The sequence below is a fragment of the Necator americanus genome, chromosome IV (assembly GCF_031761385.1).
Source record: "Necator americanus strain Aroian chromosome IV, whole genome shotgun sequence".
In the NCBI taxonomy this organism is placed as follows: Eukaryota; Metazoa; Nematoda; class Chromadorea; order Rhabditida; family Ancylostomatidae; genus Necator; species Necator americanus.
The window spans coordinates 15,375,752-15,389,932 of record NC_087374.1 but is presented as its reverse complement, the minus strand read 5'-3'; the positions used below and the strand labels follow the sequence as shown (position 1 = coordinate 15,389,932).

At 40.2% G+C, this 14,181-nt stretch overlaps 2 protein-coding genes across 3 annotated transcripts; both read right to left on the bottom strand.

Moving 5' to 3' along the window:
- Positions 1-669: 669 nt before the first annotated feature.
- Positions 670-5,470, bottom strand: RB195_001362 (uncharacterized protein; the record flags this gene model as incomplete). The annotated part of the gene is made up of 11 exons (XM_013438349.2): positions 670-723; positions 1,566-1,618; positions 2,192-2,276; positions 3,063-3,230; positions 3,288-3,403; positions 4,381-4,531; positions 4,591-4,744; positions 4,812-4,915; positions 4,985-5,142; positions 5,191-5,276; positions 5,388-5,470. 11 exons carry the CDS (start codon positions 5,468-5,470, stop codon positions 670-672), a joined length of 1,212 nt encoding a protein of 403 aa, XP_013293803.2.
- A 954-nt stretch (positions 5,471-6,424) lies between these two features.
- RB195_001361 (uncharacterized protein) lies at positions 6,425-13,090 on the bottom strand (the record flags this gene model as incomplete). 2 transcript variants are annotated; one of them, XM_013438348.2, is made up of 17 exons in its annotated part: positions 6,425-6,508; positions 6,560-6,666; positions 6,734-6,812; positions 7,131-7,286; positions 7,557-7,679; positions 7,749-7,838; positions 8,472-8,538; positions 8,745-8,818; positions 8,875-8,979; positions 9,048-9,161; positions 9,347-9,435; positions 9,502-9,586; positions 10,235-10,348; positions 10,414-10,488; positions 12,601-12,737; positions 12,799-12,889; positions 13,034-13,090. In XM_013438348.2, 17 exons carry the CDS (start codon positions 13,088-13,090, stop codon positions 6,425-6,427), a joined length of 1,647 nt encoding a protein of 548 aa, XP_013293802.1. The 2 variants fall into 2 exon arrangements, with proteins under 2 accessions (XP_013293802.1, XP_064053996.1); XM_064198115.1 differs by having other exon boundaries at positions 13,034-13,084.
- Positions 13,091-14,181: the final 1,091 nt, after the last annotated feature.

Here is a 14,181-nt window from a genome sequence, read left to right as displayed (position 1 = left end):
CCCACCTGCTGCTGCTCTCAATTGTGGTCTGAAGGGCTTAGTGAATGGAAATATGATAGACGCTACTACCATTGAAAAACCTTTTTTCACTTTTAAATTACACATATGTATACACATGCGTAAAACCATTCACCTCTTGCAGACTAGGTTCACCACAACTCTGAACCAGTGAACAGCAAACATCGTGTTCCAGATAGGTACTTTTGTCATAATCGAAAAGCATGCACTCATCCACTATTTCGCATCAATTCATTACGACCTCGAATTCAGAATCCAAGCAACGGCTTCGCAAAGAAAAAACATTAGAGAAACTACGTTTTGCATCGTAACAAAGGAAAAAAGTGTCAATACAGAGGAGGGCTTGGTTCAATTTATATACAAGAAAAAAACAACTATGCACATTCTTGATACAAGATTAACAATATGTTTATCAAAAGAAAAAAGAAAAAAACATTACTGAAGAAATACACGTGAGATTGTGCACAAGCCAAGGAGTCGCAACTCCAGTAACGCAACCTACTGTCGAAAAAACAAGTAGAATAGACTGAAAATGAAACCGCGCAGATTTCACTTTTTCAGCACTCTCCATGTAGGAGAACCGTAACAATCGACAACATCACGTACACCGAATTCACCGAGCTTATCATTCCATCATCCCCGCTGCGGCTTTCATCTTGCTAATTCCGGATGACGTTGTGTAATCATGTCACTGACTTTATTCACCTGTAAGAAGGAAACGTCTGAAATCAAAGATCATCTAACAAATCACTTCAAAACCAGCTTTATTTTATTAACGGCTGCAGATTATTTTTCTCCTGAGAGTATGTTCTCAAAACAAGTGAATCGCTTATGTTCAGTACCCTTGTCCCAAGATGGTACGAGCAGCTAATTAATACCCCAGGGGTCAAAGATTATGAATTATGTCACTTGTAAGAAGGTTTTTCTCCAACCAAGTAAATTGCTTACGTTCAATATATTTGACTAGAAGGGTACCGGTCATTGACTAATCCTTTAATCCTTGCTAAAACGTTCGAGAGCAGCCTATCCAAGAATCCAGTGGTCGCCGCAAATCCAAGCGAGTTTTGAAACTTGGGGACTTTCTGGATATGTGATCTTTTGGATATGTCACCACCATTTCAAGGTCGCGCAACTTCTTAGATCTCTAACCGCTCCAAATTAATCAGTAGACGACGGAAAGTTTTTGATAATGGGTTAAACTTCTAGTCTAAGGAAGGACAAGAATTAAATTACTTGAAGTGTTTGAACGAAGACCGTTAACAATTTTCCTTTGTTTTCTACATGCTATTTCAGCTATAACTAAACTACGTTCGCAATCCCTAGAAAACCTTAAGGTAAGGCATCTGTTCGCCACCTGTTTCATTCAGAATTTTGTTTACAGTTGAAATTTGTCGATTATAAAGATGAAAAGTGGAGAAACCGCCTTCTTCAAGAATTATCTAGACGATTGCAGACTGAAACAAAAAAATCGATGAACAGAAGCCTACAGATTTCTACAGATATGAGTCCCTGGAAAGAAAACAACTGATAAGCCAGAACCAACTTACCAACTGACAGAACGACATAATTTGCTCATCCCACAATTTCAAGGGGTCACGTTCTGAAACAATCATAACTTAGTTGAACGCGTTGGTTATTTTCATCGGGAAAGTTTCTCCGCTTTCACGGAACTACAGCACTGTTTGTAAACAAGTGTTCTTAGTAGTGAAAACCAGTAATTCGGCTGTAGCCTCTCAGCGACTTGGTCTATTAATAACCAGATGGGCGAGAGTGGTTCGCGCAGCGGGGGCGACAACGACGGACAGCTTGACACCACATAACAACTTGTTTCGGAGAAGCTTTCACCGCGCAACAAGTTCGCTACGCTTAGGTGGTACAACGTTGGTCGGGACAAACAAAAAACACGACCGTGCCAAGCATCAGAGAATCGGTCATAATAACAACATGACACCAATGTGGCAACACAGCACGGCATACGAAACACGTCCGCGGCCAATAACATCGCCCTAATGGGTACATCAAAGACCCGAAGAACTGTCATAAATTCAAACGCGGGATTGAAAAATATCAGAAAATCAGAGTGGAAACAAAGCAGCAGACAGCAAAGTCACCCAGGTGCTTTCTGTAAGAACTATAAAATTATCGAAAAATGGAAAACATTTAGAACACTCACGTTCAAAATGTACAAAGCCTTCCAGCTGGTCGATGTGACCCGCCAACCTTTCGCTTGAGATCATCTGCGCCACTATCTCCTCCGCCTGAAAAAGAAAACGGGCACGAAATATCTCAAATGACTGCGATGTACTTTCTGTATGTGCATAATCCTACGAAAAATCTCATATGCGAGACTAATTCGATACAGAAAAGACATCCTTCAGTTAGGAATATTCAGAATGGTCATCACCTGGTCTCTCCTTAGTAGGAAGCTAATAAACGAAGGGTGATTGATTGCTCATCAGATTTCTATTAGATAATTAATTATTATACTACTAGATCACTCCGTATGTTCTTATTTAGTACTCATAACAGATTTTACCAAGATCGAGTAAATTTTGCCAACGATGGTATAGCCCTATCAAAAAATTACGCAGCAATTTAATTTTTTTGACAACATTTCTGCTTACTCGCTTCACCGTTGTCTGTGAATTGTCACCATTGTCTCAGCAGGATTTTATATTCTATAGCCAACTTGTAGTTATAATACAAATCCTGCATGTCGTGAGTCAGCTTATTGTAGGGCCAGAGATGACATAGTGGCGTCTGGAGGCGACTAGGTCGAAACACTAGTCAAAATACAATTTTACAATTACTTCGGTCACAGCACAGTCATCATGTGCATGCCAATTGGACCCGTTATCAATTAAATGTTGAAAATGGAAATTTCTTGGACTTGGTGGGACCTTCAGGAACATTGCACCATACACAGCGTGTTGAGAGGATTTTTACAGAAACAAGTGGTTTTGATCAAGAACAGTAGAATCCTTGGTTGAAAAGAAAAGAGAAAACTGCGTTTTTTATATGTATGATGCGGACACGCAATATACCTTTTCTGGAGAAATTCCCAGAAGTTCGGCAAGCGTCGGAAGAGCAATGTTGTTATAAAGCCTTGATACAGCAGTCATGTTATGTTCTACGATCACTCCTTCAACAATTGATTGACCGTGTTCATTAGTCCTTTGGTGAGGTTGCAGCTCACGTTCAAACTCGACTAACTGCAAAATGCGAACTTTTTCGTGATCCCCGTTGAATTTTATCTTCTGGTATCTCACCTCATTCGCTTTGATTAATCTATCTAAGTACAGCTTCTCAAGGAGCGAAAATGACGGAAGCAGAGCAGCCCGCGGATCTTTGAACAAAGTGTTTAGCATACGTGATCGAGCTGACCCTGAAAAAGAAACGGTAATTTTCAAAAATGGAAATAAGACAGCGTTTCATAAATTCTCCGCATAAAATAAGAAAATCATTTCCAGTTGTTCGGAACGAGCAGAAACAGTTATTCTTCAACTAAATGTTCAGCTTGCAACTGCTACTCTGCAGTCTTCCCGAGAAGAACGAGTTTCAGATAATTCAAAAAAGACAAGCTTTGTGTGTTAGGAGAAAATATGAAAATTACTGTAAAAATGATTGAACGTTAAAGGCGTCACCCCACGTCACTCTCATAAATTGACAAGCAGACTGCTCGATTGTCGTTTTGACCCGACGTCGTAAGGAACCTCATTCCGAAGCCGTGGTGTCGAAAGATATGCGGAGTAACGCGAAGCGTGATTACGGGCCAGAAAGAGTGTTACAATTATAGAATATGGCGTTCTTTCTGGGAAATTCAAAGGAGCAGAAATTTGACAAAAGTAAGAAAAAATGAAGGAAGGATAGGTGTGCAAAAGGTAGGTAAAGGATAAAGGATAAAGTGGACGGCAACGTTCGATCCCTATGGAGATGTGCCTACGCGTTCGACTTCAACTCAGACTTTGAGGGGACGTTTGAGGTTTTGAACGTGTGTGCAGCCTCACAATGACTTGTGTGGGCTTGCTGATGTGCCGGCGGTGTTTTTATACTCCCGGAGAAGTCTGGCACCAATTTATCGACCTCGAAGGGATGAAAGGCTTGGCTTGCACTTGCGGATTCCATCCTCCAATTGATTGTAGCCACAGCGGAACCTCTTACTGACCCATAAAAGATAGATAGAATAAAGGATAAAACAACAAATGTTTGGAATGCGCCAACGCATTCGACTTCAACTCATTACGATGAGATTTGTAAACTCGCTTGCAAGCTACAACCCAATGAAACCATTAATATAGTGATTAGTAAACATTGACTTCCTACTACAGGAAGGAAATTAGTTTAACGGCAGAACTAATCAACCTGGTGCTGCCAGAATCGTGCACGTGATCGAACGAGAAAGTGCTGTTTTTTGATCAGCTTCGGGAAGATCGGCCACCAGAGATAGCTCATGATAGCGCTGAGCAGCATCAGTAAATTTGCGTCGGCCGTCCAGTACACGAGCATAAATAGCCTTAAAATAGACACAACCATAAGGTCATTAGGCATAAAATAATTCCATATGTCACGTACCTTATATTCTACGTTAAATACATCGCAGTCTTTCTCTGTTTGCAGTAAACTAGCGCGATTCACATACTGCTCTGCTTCCGCATAGTCACCACTGTCTAATAACAACCGACCGATACGAAGATAGAGCGACATTTTTTGTGCAGGCGAGCATGGTCTAAAAATCATCAGAATCAGAAATAATCAGCTAAATGGCTAATTCATAATCGAAGCATTAATCTTACCGCTGTGCACTATCAGTGGAAATTTTTCGCAGTGTTTCAGCAGCCTCTACAAAACGTCCAGCTCCCTCGTGAAGTCCGGCTAAGATCGTACGAATTGCACACTTCTTAAACGAAAAAAAAACTGCATGTAGAAAAAGACAAAATGTGAAGTAAACGGAAGCTAAAATAAATACCTGCTCATCAAAGGCAATACTTGTTGTGTCGAGCACACTTAGAACAGATTCAGCCAAAATTCTCAAAGTCTCATCTTGTTTGCATGACTCTACTTGAGCAACAATTGCTGTGATCAGCTGTCTGGACACTACTTGACTACCAGCTTCGATTGCAATTACTAAATTTCTATCATTTTATCGTCATGAAAGAAGTGAATAAGACTAACCGGTTTTCATGAGAGTTACAAGAGGTGCTACATCGGCTTCGTTAGTTATCTTTTTTGGAAAAAGTTTTTCCATTACTGCAGAAAGTCTGAAAAAGCAGTTAGTAAGCGAAGTCTTGAATTTCCCGTGTTCACTAACTACAGTGCAATTAAAAGAAAGAGTTGCAAAATGAAACAAAGGAAAATTCAATCAGTCTCACTTTTCGTACTGTGACTTATGGTCAGTTTCTTTCGACATGATCGCTCCAACCTCTGTTACCACGCCGGCATCTTCTGTTGACATTTTTACGGAAATTCCTCAAGACCTTTCCAACTTTTCTTTTTTTACTACGTCTGAAAGAAGGGTCAGAACTGGTAGTGCAAATCATTTAAAAAAAAAAACAAGTAGGTTTCCATATTAAAATATTACACCGGACCACCAGAGCCCGTACTTTTATTCGCCGTGATGAACAACTATGAGAAATGATTAGAAACCGAATCTTTTTTTTTCATTGGTCTCGCGTCTTTAGCAGCAGAGATACCAATCAAAGATGCAAATCTCAAGTAATCAGATTTCAAAACTTTAGATGAGCTTTGGAGCACGGCTGGGAAAGGCGATGGAGGTAAATCCGCGTCTAAATTATGTTCCTCCACGACAACGAGCAATTAAAAGCACAGAAATGCTGGAAGTTACTGAGGAGTAAGTTGACTGCAAAATAACAGCCTTTCACGCATTTTCAGTGAAAATGCGTCGAAAATAACGTCCACAGCAATATTTTGGCGGATCTTGTTAAAGAACTGTGAACTTTAAAGTCACATTACCATTATGTATTGAACGAACACCGTTATGAAGAACCGAATAAGACAGGTAAGCACGCTTCTAACATCTACAACAACCACATACTGAAGGGGATGGGGACGGAACATTTATTAGACAAAATCAACAAAAGGCGTGAAAATGAGTAACAAGAAAAGCATAACAAGGATGACTGCTGACTTATTAGAGAGTAAGCCTTCAATCGTGATCTCAAAAAAGAAAAAGAAAGAAAAAAGTAAATGATTTTTTGAAAATTGCGCGCAGATGTTTTGGGAACTAGACAATCGATACATAGAAGTACATATGTGGACAATGTCACACCGAGATACGAGCAATTAAAATCACGCCACACATGAGAAGAACTGCTGTGAACAAAAAAAAGAACTGCTGTCACTATAATGCTGAGGTCGCATGTATAATCTGAAGTGGCGTTGTGGAAAATTAGGCCATTCCATCGTCATCCTCATCTTGGGGTTTCGGACCGCGTGGTTTCGGTCCACCAGTTGCCTGTTTTGCAATAATAATCTGAAAAAAATTATTGGAGATCCATTTACCTTGTTGGAATTCGATATGTACCTGATCCACTTTCAAAATTGTAGCCGCGGCATCAGTAGCGAGTTTGATGGCAGACTTTTTCCCAGCATAAAGATCAAAAATGTGGTTCTCTCCAGCATCCATAACTTCTGAATCCCTTTTCATCGTTCAAGAAACGTAAGAAAATGTACCAGATAGGAAACCACTGCAATTCACCATGCTTCCAAATATCAATTCCAGCATTTTGTTGTCCAGCTTCATGGGCTGCATTAAGCTTGGTAAGCATATCCGTGGCCTGTCAAAATGAGAATAACTCAAAAAGGAGAAATAATGTTTCCATCGCGACTCCATTTCGGAACTAACAACACCAATCACTCGACAAAATAGCAACTCTGACTTCATTAAAAAGAGCTAAATTTAAATTAAAAAAGGATGTTGAATTCAAATTAATATTGAAATTCAAGAAGTACAAAATTCTGGAAGTATTTTTAGAGACAACGCAGCATGGGCCACTTTGGTCTATTCTTAAAGAAAATGAATAGGAAGTGAACAGTGCTACAAGAAAGGGAAGCAAAACCTCTAATGTCTCCTATTAATCCAAAGAATCACTTACATCCATCCCAGCGTTTTCTGCAATGCACTTCGGTAGTGTTTCCAGAGCATAGGCAAACTTCTTGATAGCATACTGCTCAAGTCCTGCGCACTTCTCCCCGAAAGATTCGATTTGTCTCGCCACTTCAATCTCCACAGCACCAGCCCCGGGTAAAAGCTAAAAAGGGCACAGTACACAAACTTTGAAGACAAAATTTCCAACCATAATATTTCTTGAAAGGAATAAACTATAGATGCGATAGTCGGAGCCGGTGCTCTGACCCCATTCACTTTTAAACGGTTGGTGAAATCACTACCTTCACTTTTGAACAGTTGGCGAAAGGACCCCCTTCACTTGAGCTGAACCCCATGGGCTAAACTTCCTTCCCCTGAGGAGGGTCCGGCTTCTCCCTATCGCACCTACGGAATAAACTAGTAGTAGCTAAACCTTTGCATCCTTCGTAAGAGCTTTATAGGTGTTCACAGCATCGTCTACGGCCCTCTCAACGTCGTCAATTCGTGACTGAGACGATCCACGAATTATGATAGTGGCTACCTTCCCCTTTTCTCCCTAAGCAGTAGAATGAGAACTAGAAAACAGGGCATTAAAGATAATCAAGTCAAGGCGTCCTTTACCTACCTGGTTATCGAACACCACCACATTCTCCTCACCGATTTCTTTTACGCAAACTGAGTCACAAGTGCCGAGCAAATTAACAGGAGGAGCACACTAAAGTAGAAAAATGCAGCTTTTTTGGCCGGTTCTAAACAAAACTGCAGGCACTCCAAATCCATTATAATGCCCTTCCTCTTTCTCAATTTCCAACCCCAGGTCTACAATATACGCATATGTCCTTTTGCTAATCTATAGGCTGAAAAACGAGACCTCATAGATAGCTTGAAAATTAGATAGGAACTAGTAACAAAGACGCGCTTGACGAGAATGTAAATACACTGTTGTTTTTCTGTTGAATTTGTGCAGTGTTACTACAGCCCACATTGGCTACGGCAAACAAATACTCAGAAATCTTTCACTTTTTAGAGTTTTACGACTAGGAAAAATCAGTAAAACTTCTATAAATCGAGATAGACGATTTTACAAGAAAGAGATGGCTGAGTAACCTGTGTAAGACATCAGAAGCAAACTTCTTCTCACAAAGTATCCACATGAAACCTTTGAAATTCTCTGCAAAACAATAGAAAAAAGTTGAGACTATATACTAAATGCTATGCTAATGCTGGATCGATTCGTTTTAAAGATGATGATTAAGCTTTGAGTTTTACATGTGAAGGTAGATGCAACAAAGAAAGCGGTTTAGAGCTGCAGACACAGACAAAAAAAAAACGATGTTTCATTACTTACAATTCTCGCTTGGGCTTGAGCTCCGACAGTGCGGCAGAGACGGCGGAGGTCGAACTTAGAAGTAAGCCTTAAGTAAGTCGAGTCCATAATAAAATTTTAAGCTCTGGTACAAAAACTCATTCAAACGTGTTCAAAAAAGACAAGACCAAATATCTTCCCCCCACCCAAGAAAAATGCTTATTATCTGGAAGCGATGCCTTTTTCTACTGGCCATCCAGTCCTGCTTCTCAACGTTTAATTTCTGCACTAAGAATAGTAACAGCTACAACCCACCTAACGGCCATAATTTTATACTTGTTCAGGAAATGTAGGTAGAGATCTCCAAACTTTCCAGCAGCAACAACAACCTTAAAGTAGCCTTCGACCGAACGCAAGACAGGAAAGCTACAGTTCTGAACTGCACCTGAACTCCGTTATCGGCCAAGCCTTTCACTTGGCTCTCAACTTCACTTTCTTCCCCCTTCGCAAATCCCATCAATTCTTCGGCATTTTCGATGAGAACTGTGCCCTATATGTAAATTCATAGACGAAAACAAAAGACGTTGTAAAACAAAGAGGATCTTGAAAAAAACTAACCTTCGTTTCTGTTTGCGTCAAGTCGAATGGGCATGTGAATACTGCAACACGGGCATTGTTCACTTGTTTCACTTCACCTTCCACTCCACGTTTGAAAACCATTCCATTCATAACCTGGATTAATAGTTCCATTCTTAGAGCTATTGACTCGCAGAGTGAAACGAAATGATTAAAAACGTTAATTATTTGTATGATTCGAAAATTTGAAACAAAAAATAGCTTATAGGGAGAAAAAAAACGAGATAAATATCAGTTTTTTAATCTTCTTTCAGACAAAAATAATAAGAGCACACATATACCATCGATGCATTCACTCCCGATCCTAGGATCTTACAGATTCGGATATTGTCAACATTGAAATTGAAGCTATTCTTGGGTACAGTTTGCACTAAACACATTATAGTCATATATTATAGTCGATCCAGGTGAAAACAAATTAAAAGGAGTAGACTACCGCAAGCTTTCGCAACTAGCTCAGCAATAATTTCTTCGTTGTCATATTGTTTGGAAGTGATAGCAGATCGTAGGAATTGTTTGACCTGTAGAAACATAATCGACAAATTGAATAAAGTACTATAAAAAATGAGATTGTCAGCAGGAACACTCTACTGGGCAAGAAGACGAAAATACGAGAGGGAGCTTAGCCTTCCCGTTGCATTTTCCTTAAAGGCAGTGTATCACGAAACTGATGATGGTGAGGTATCTGTGGACAAATATAGAGTTCGAGGTGTAGATTACCAATGTCAATGATCGCCCAACGTCCGCTAATCGCCCTAAAAACGGCGCTATTTCCACCATCCGCTAGCGAGCGGTCGAAAATCAATGAGGTCTCCTAGAAACATATTCAAGTGAAACCAGTGTATAAACTACTGAGGGAGCCGGAACATATAAAAAGATGGCGCATTTTAACGTAACTCCTAAGGACAAACGTTTCCCATGTTTCCCACACTTTTCCGGAGGATTAGGAGGAATCGAGCCATGCTCATCCTCGTAGTCTACGCCCAAACTCTATATTTGGTTACCGGAAGCATGAACGTCGTATAGTTTCGTGAAGCGCAGTCTTTGAAAGACCTTCCGTAAAAAACACTGAGAGAGAATTATGAGAACTGAGGCAAAGGAACCATCCATTTTCAAACATAATACCAGAAAACAACTTCCAATCAAGTGATATTCAATAAGAATATTACCAGCGGAAGATTTCTTAAGTCAGAAGCCTCCTTGATCACAAGACTAGGAAGGATCTCTAAAGCTTTGTCAGCAGCTTGTTCGTAGCCAGATGCGACTTCTTGAGGAGTGAGACCCTGAAATGTGAAAAACAGATGTAGATGATCATATGGATATGTCATAAGTAAAATCAACGTCCCACCATGCTAATAAGCTGAGCGGCATGTTCGAGAAGTGCGGCAGCAAGAATCACGACTGTGTTAGTGTTATCTCCGACCTGCAACATTAATTGACAGTTACCTCACAAACATTTACTAGAACTAGAACGGCACAATAAGAATAAACCAATAAAAGGTAGCATTATTAAAAGACAACTACGGTAGACCGCTAATTATCATTCTCATATCTGGGAGCTCTGTCTTCTTTTTTTTCTCTCAGTAGCTATGGCCTACATGTCATAGATCTTCTAAGACTAATGCTTAGGTTTTAGGACTCCGACTACTTCTTTACTTCTGAAATTATTTCCCCCGTCCAAACTACTCTTCACCCAATAAAACTAGTACTAGTCAGAAAGCAGATATATCTCAAAAAATTTCCTCGTTCAACAGAACTTGTAAGCCCCAACGGGAACACAGATGTTACAGCACCACAAGCGACTGAAAAACTGTACGGTCTCAGATTTTGTTTCGGCGGCCGCGTCGCGGCAGGCCACATTGGGGCGGAGCAGCCTCGGCACAGGCTTCTACTGCTTACTATTCGCAATTGTGAGGACATGTGAAGTTTTGTTCTTGCTTCATTTTCCGTCGTTTCTTCAAAGCAGTCCTCTTCAACAGTCCTGCTTCACTTTTGGCACGCTACTGCTCCTTTTCAAATTTATTGCTACGTTGCATATATTAAAGAGATGTTTTTCTTCTACAAATCCCCGTTCTTCTCTTCACGTATGCATTTCAGCTTCTGTCGTCTCTTCAGAGTCGCTCTTTATGTAAACGTAGCTTCACTTTAGATACACTATTGCTCTTTATTCAAGTTTATTTCCACGTTGCCTATATTTAAGAGGTATTTTTCTTGTGTAGCGCGGTTGAGTACCAGCGTAGCAGTGAGAACCTGAATAATGGACAACAACGTGTAAACTACGAACAACGACTACAGTGACGTGAAGAACGACTCTGAAGAAACGACGGAAACTCGAAACCACACATGAAGAGGTGCAGCCGACAAGGCAACACTAGTCAAGACAAGTTATGACAAATCTCAACCAGTGATCAGTGGAACTCTGAAGGGCAATGAACTCGGAGAACAGCTTGAAGCCAAACGTTTACTCGCGCGAAAGGAAAGAAATGTATTATATATATATATATATATATATATATATATATATATATATATAACATAAAAACATCTTTTATATAGTCTTCTCCGTTACAAAACAAGTCATTTCACGGCAGTACTCGTTGATGGTTATTGTGGTAACATAACTTCTAGATTCCAATTCTTCTTTGAAACCCACTATTGGGTCATGATCCTTTGTCGGCGGATTCGGTCCCTCCTTCACACATGTTTCATAGTATTCATATACTAATATGTATTTATATCATGAATTTTGACATGTGTCAATCAGTTTGTGTTAACATCTCTTAGCTAGTCTTGTCTTGTCGGCTGCACCCAATTAGCTCGGTATCTCCTGAGATAGACTGATGTAAGGAACGACTATGGAGAAACGAGAGAGGATAAAAACCTAAAGACACGAAAAGAAAACAGCAGGAGCTCAAGCAAGAAACACACCTCTTAAATATAGGCAACGTAGAGATAAACTCGAATAAAGAGGAGTAATGTATTTAAAGTAAAGCTACATCTACATAAAGAACGACTCTGAAGAGACGACAGAAGCTGAAATGCATACGTGAAGAGAAAAGAACGGGAGTTTGTAGAAGAAACACATCTCTTTAATATAAACAACGTAGCAATAAATTTGAAAAGGAGCAGTAGCGTGCCAAAAGTGAAGCAGGACTGTTGAGAAGAACGGCATTGTGGGAATGACAGAAAATGAAGCAAGAACAAAACTTTACATGTCCTCACAATTGCAAATAGTAAGCACTAGAAGCCTGCGCGGAAGCTGCTCTGCTCCAATGTGGCCTGCCACGGCGCGGCCGCCGAAACAAAACCTGCGACCGTACTGTATTTTAGTGGCTTGTTGGAGCACCCAACAAAATAGGCTTGAGAACATGAGTAACACATTATTGTTCATAAAATTCCAACGTATTAACAAGGTAGTTCCAAACTGTTACCGGCATGGAAGTCATAAATAAATCCAGCAGGAACATCATAGTGACTAAACAGTGGGTGAGACGGGACAAAAATGAAGAAAAGTCTTTCTATGAGGCTTGCTTACTTGTTTCTCCTGCATCTGACTGGCCATAATGATGATTTTAGCAGCAGGATGTTGAATGTCCAGCTCTTTCAAAATGGTGGCTGCATCATTGGTCACAAATAGCTTCTCAATGTGATTAATGACCATTTTGTTCATTCCTAAAATTAAGAAGAGTGCATTTTTCCTGCATCGAAATCAAATGTACAATAACATGTTCACCGTTCGGTCCATAAGCAGACTTCAGCTGTGAAGCCAATTCCATACAAGCATCAATGTTTCGAAGCACCGCTTCATCAGTTCCTTGGAAGTGCTGAAAAGAAGTAAGAAAAGATAATATAGAGGCCAATTCATTATCAAGGGTCGACTAATTGTTGTTGAAAGGATCTAGTTACTAAGAAAAAATCTTAACATTTACGAGTCAATGGATTTTGAGAGAATTTCCAACAATACTAACTTGTGCTCCTTCCTTCATGAAGCGATTATACCCCGATTTCGGGATGTTCATTGCCATCTTTCTTTGTTACCCAAGATTCCAAGCTGGGAAAACCTGTAACAAATTCCGATACATTTTCTGATGAACAATTCAACCGAAATATATGAAATCCAGCGCAGCTGAATATCGTTGCATGTCCTTTCCGACTTTCGTCAATGAAAATAGATGGAAATGAATGGAAGTACAGCACCAGGCACCATTAAAATGAGAAACAATTCCTATTTCTAAGACTCGAGCTCACTTTCAAATCCTCATCTTTGCAGAAATCCTTAAAACTTTGTTCTATGATTTCCATGTACTATCTCTAAGAAACCAGCTTCCATAACAAAACAAATTCTATCCTTTTGAATAGTTGTCTGGAGACAAGCAAGAAGAAATAATAACGTTCAAGTACCCTCCATACATCTAATAAAAAGGTGTGGGCAGTCGAAGCTTCGCTTTGCCTCTCGAGAAAAATTGCTTAAAACGAGTGGAGAAGTCGTCAAATAGCGCAGCGCAGGAGTGCCGAACTTAAAACGAAGACTCAGCTCTAGCTCAGAAAGGGAAGCAAAAGAAAGGAGAGCAGAGGCCGCGAAGGTTCGAGGCAAAGTGAGACAAAACGTTGGTCCTTACACGACACGCCTGAGCGGCATGGCAGTCATCGGCTGTACTTGCTTTTCTTTCCAGAGTTCCAACGCTCATAGGCTAAGCACTCCTATGGTTAGCGGTTTGCCCCGTGGTACTAGTGAGCGTCCTATCGGCAAAATTTGCTAATTTGTAGGAGGCGTTCTTTAAGTACCTTAAGTCCTTTTGCAAAGTAAGGATACGTTGGAGGATTTCCTTTTTGTTTACTTGCAACTTTTTATTTGCTTTGAGTTTCACACTGTCCTTTTGAATACTGAGAAAAAGTACAGAACAAGGAACAGTGAAGAATGCAAGTCTAGTGTCTCACGGTTTCATCTTAGAGAAATACTACGAATACCTAGACAGACAAACGGTTTTGGAGGAATAGGGAATTGAACCCCAGCCCTCCTACCCTAAGGGAGGCTTCTACAAGTGAGCCACAGCCCAGTGTCATTAGATTCTTATAACTTCTAGTCGACATTTCTGAAACACAGCCTTGGAATTCA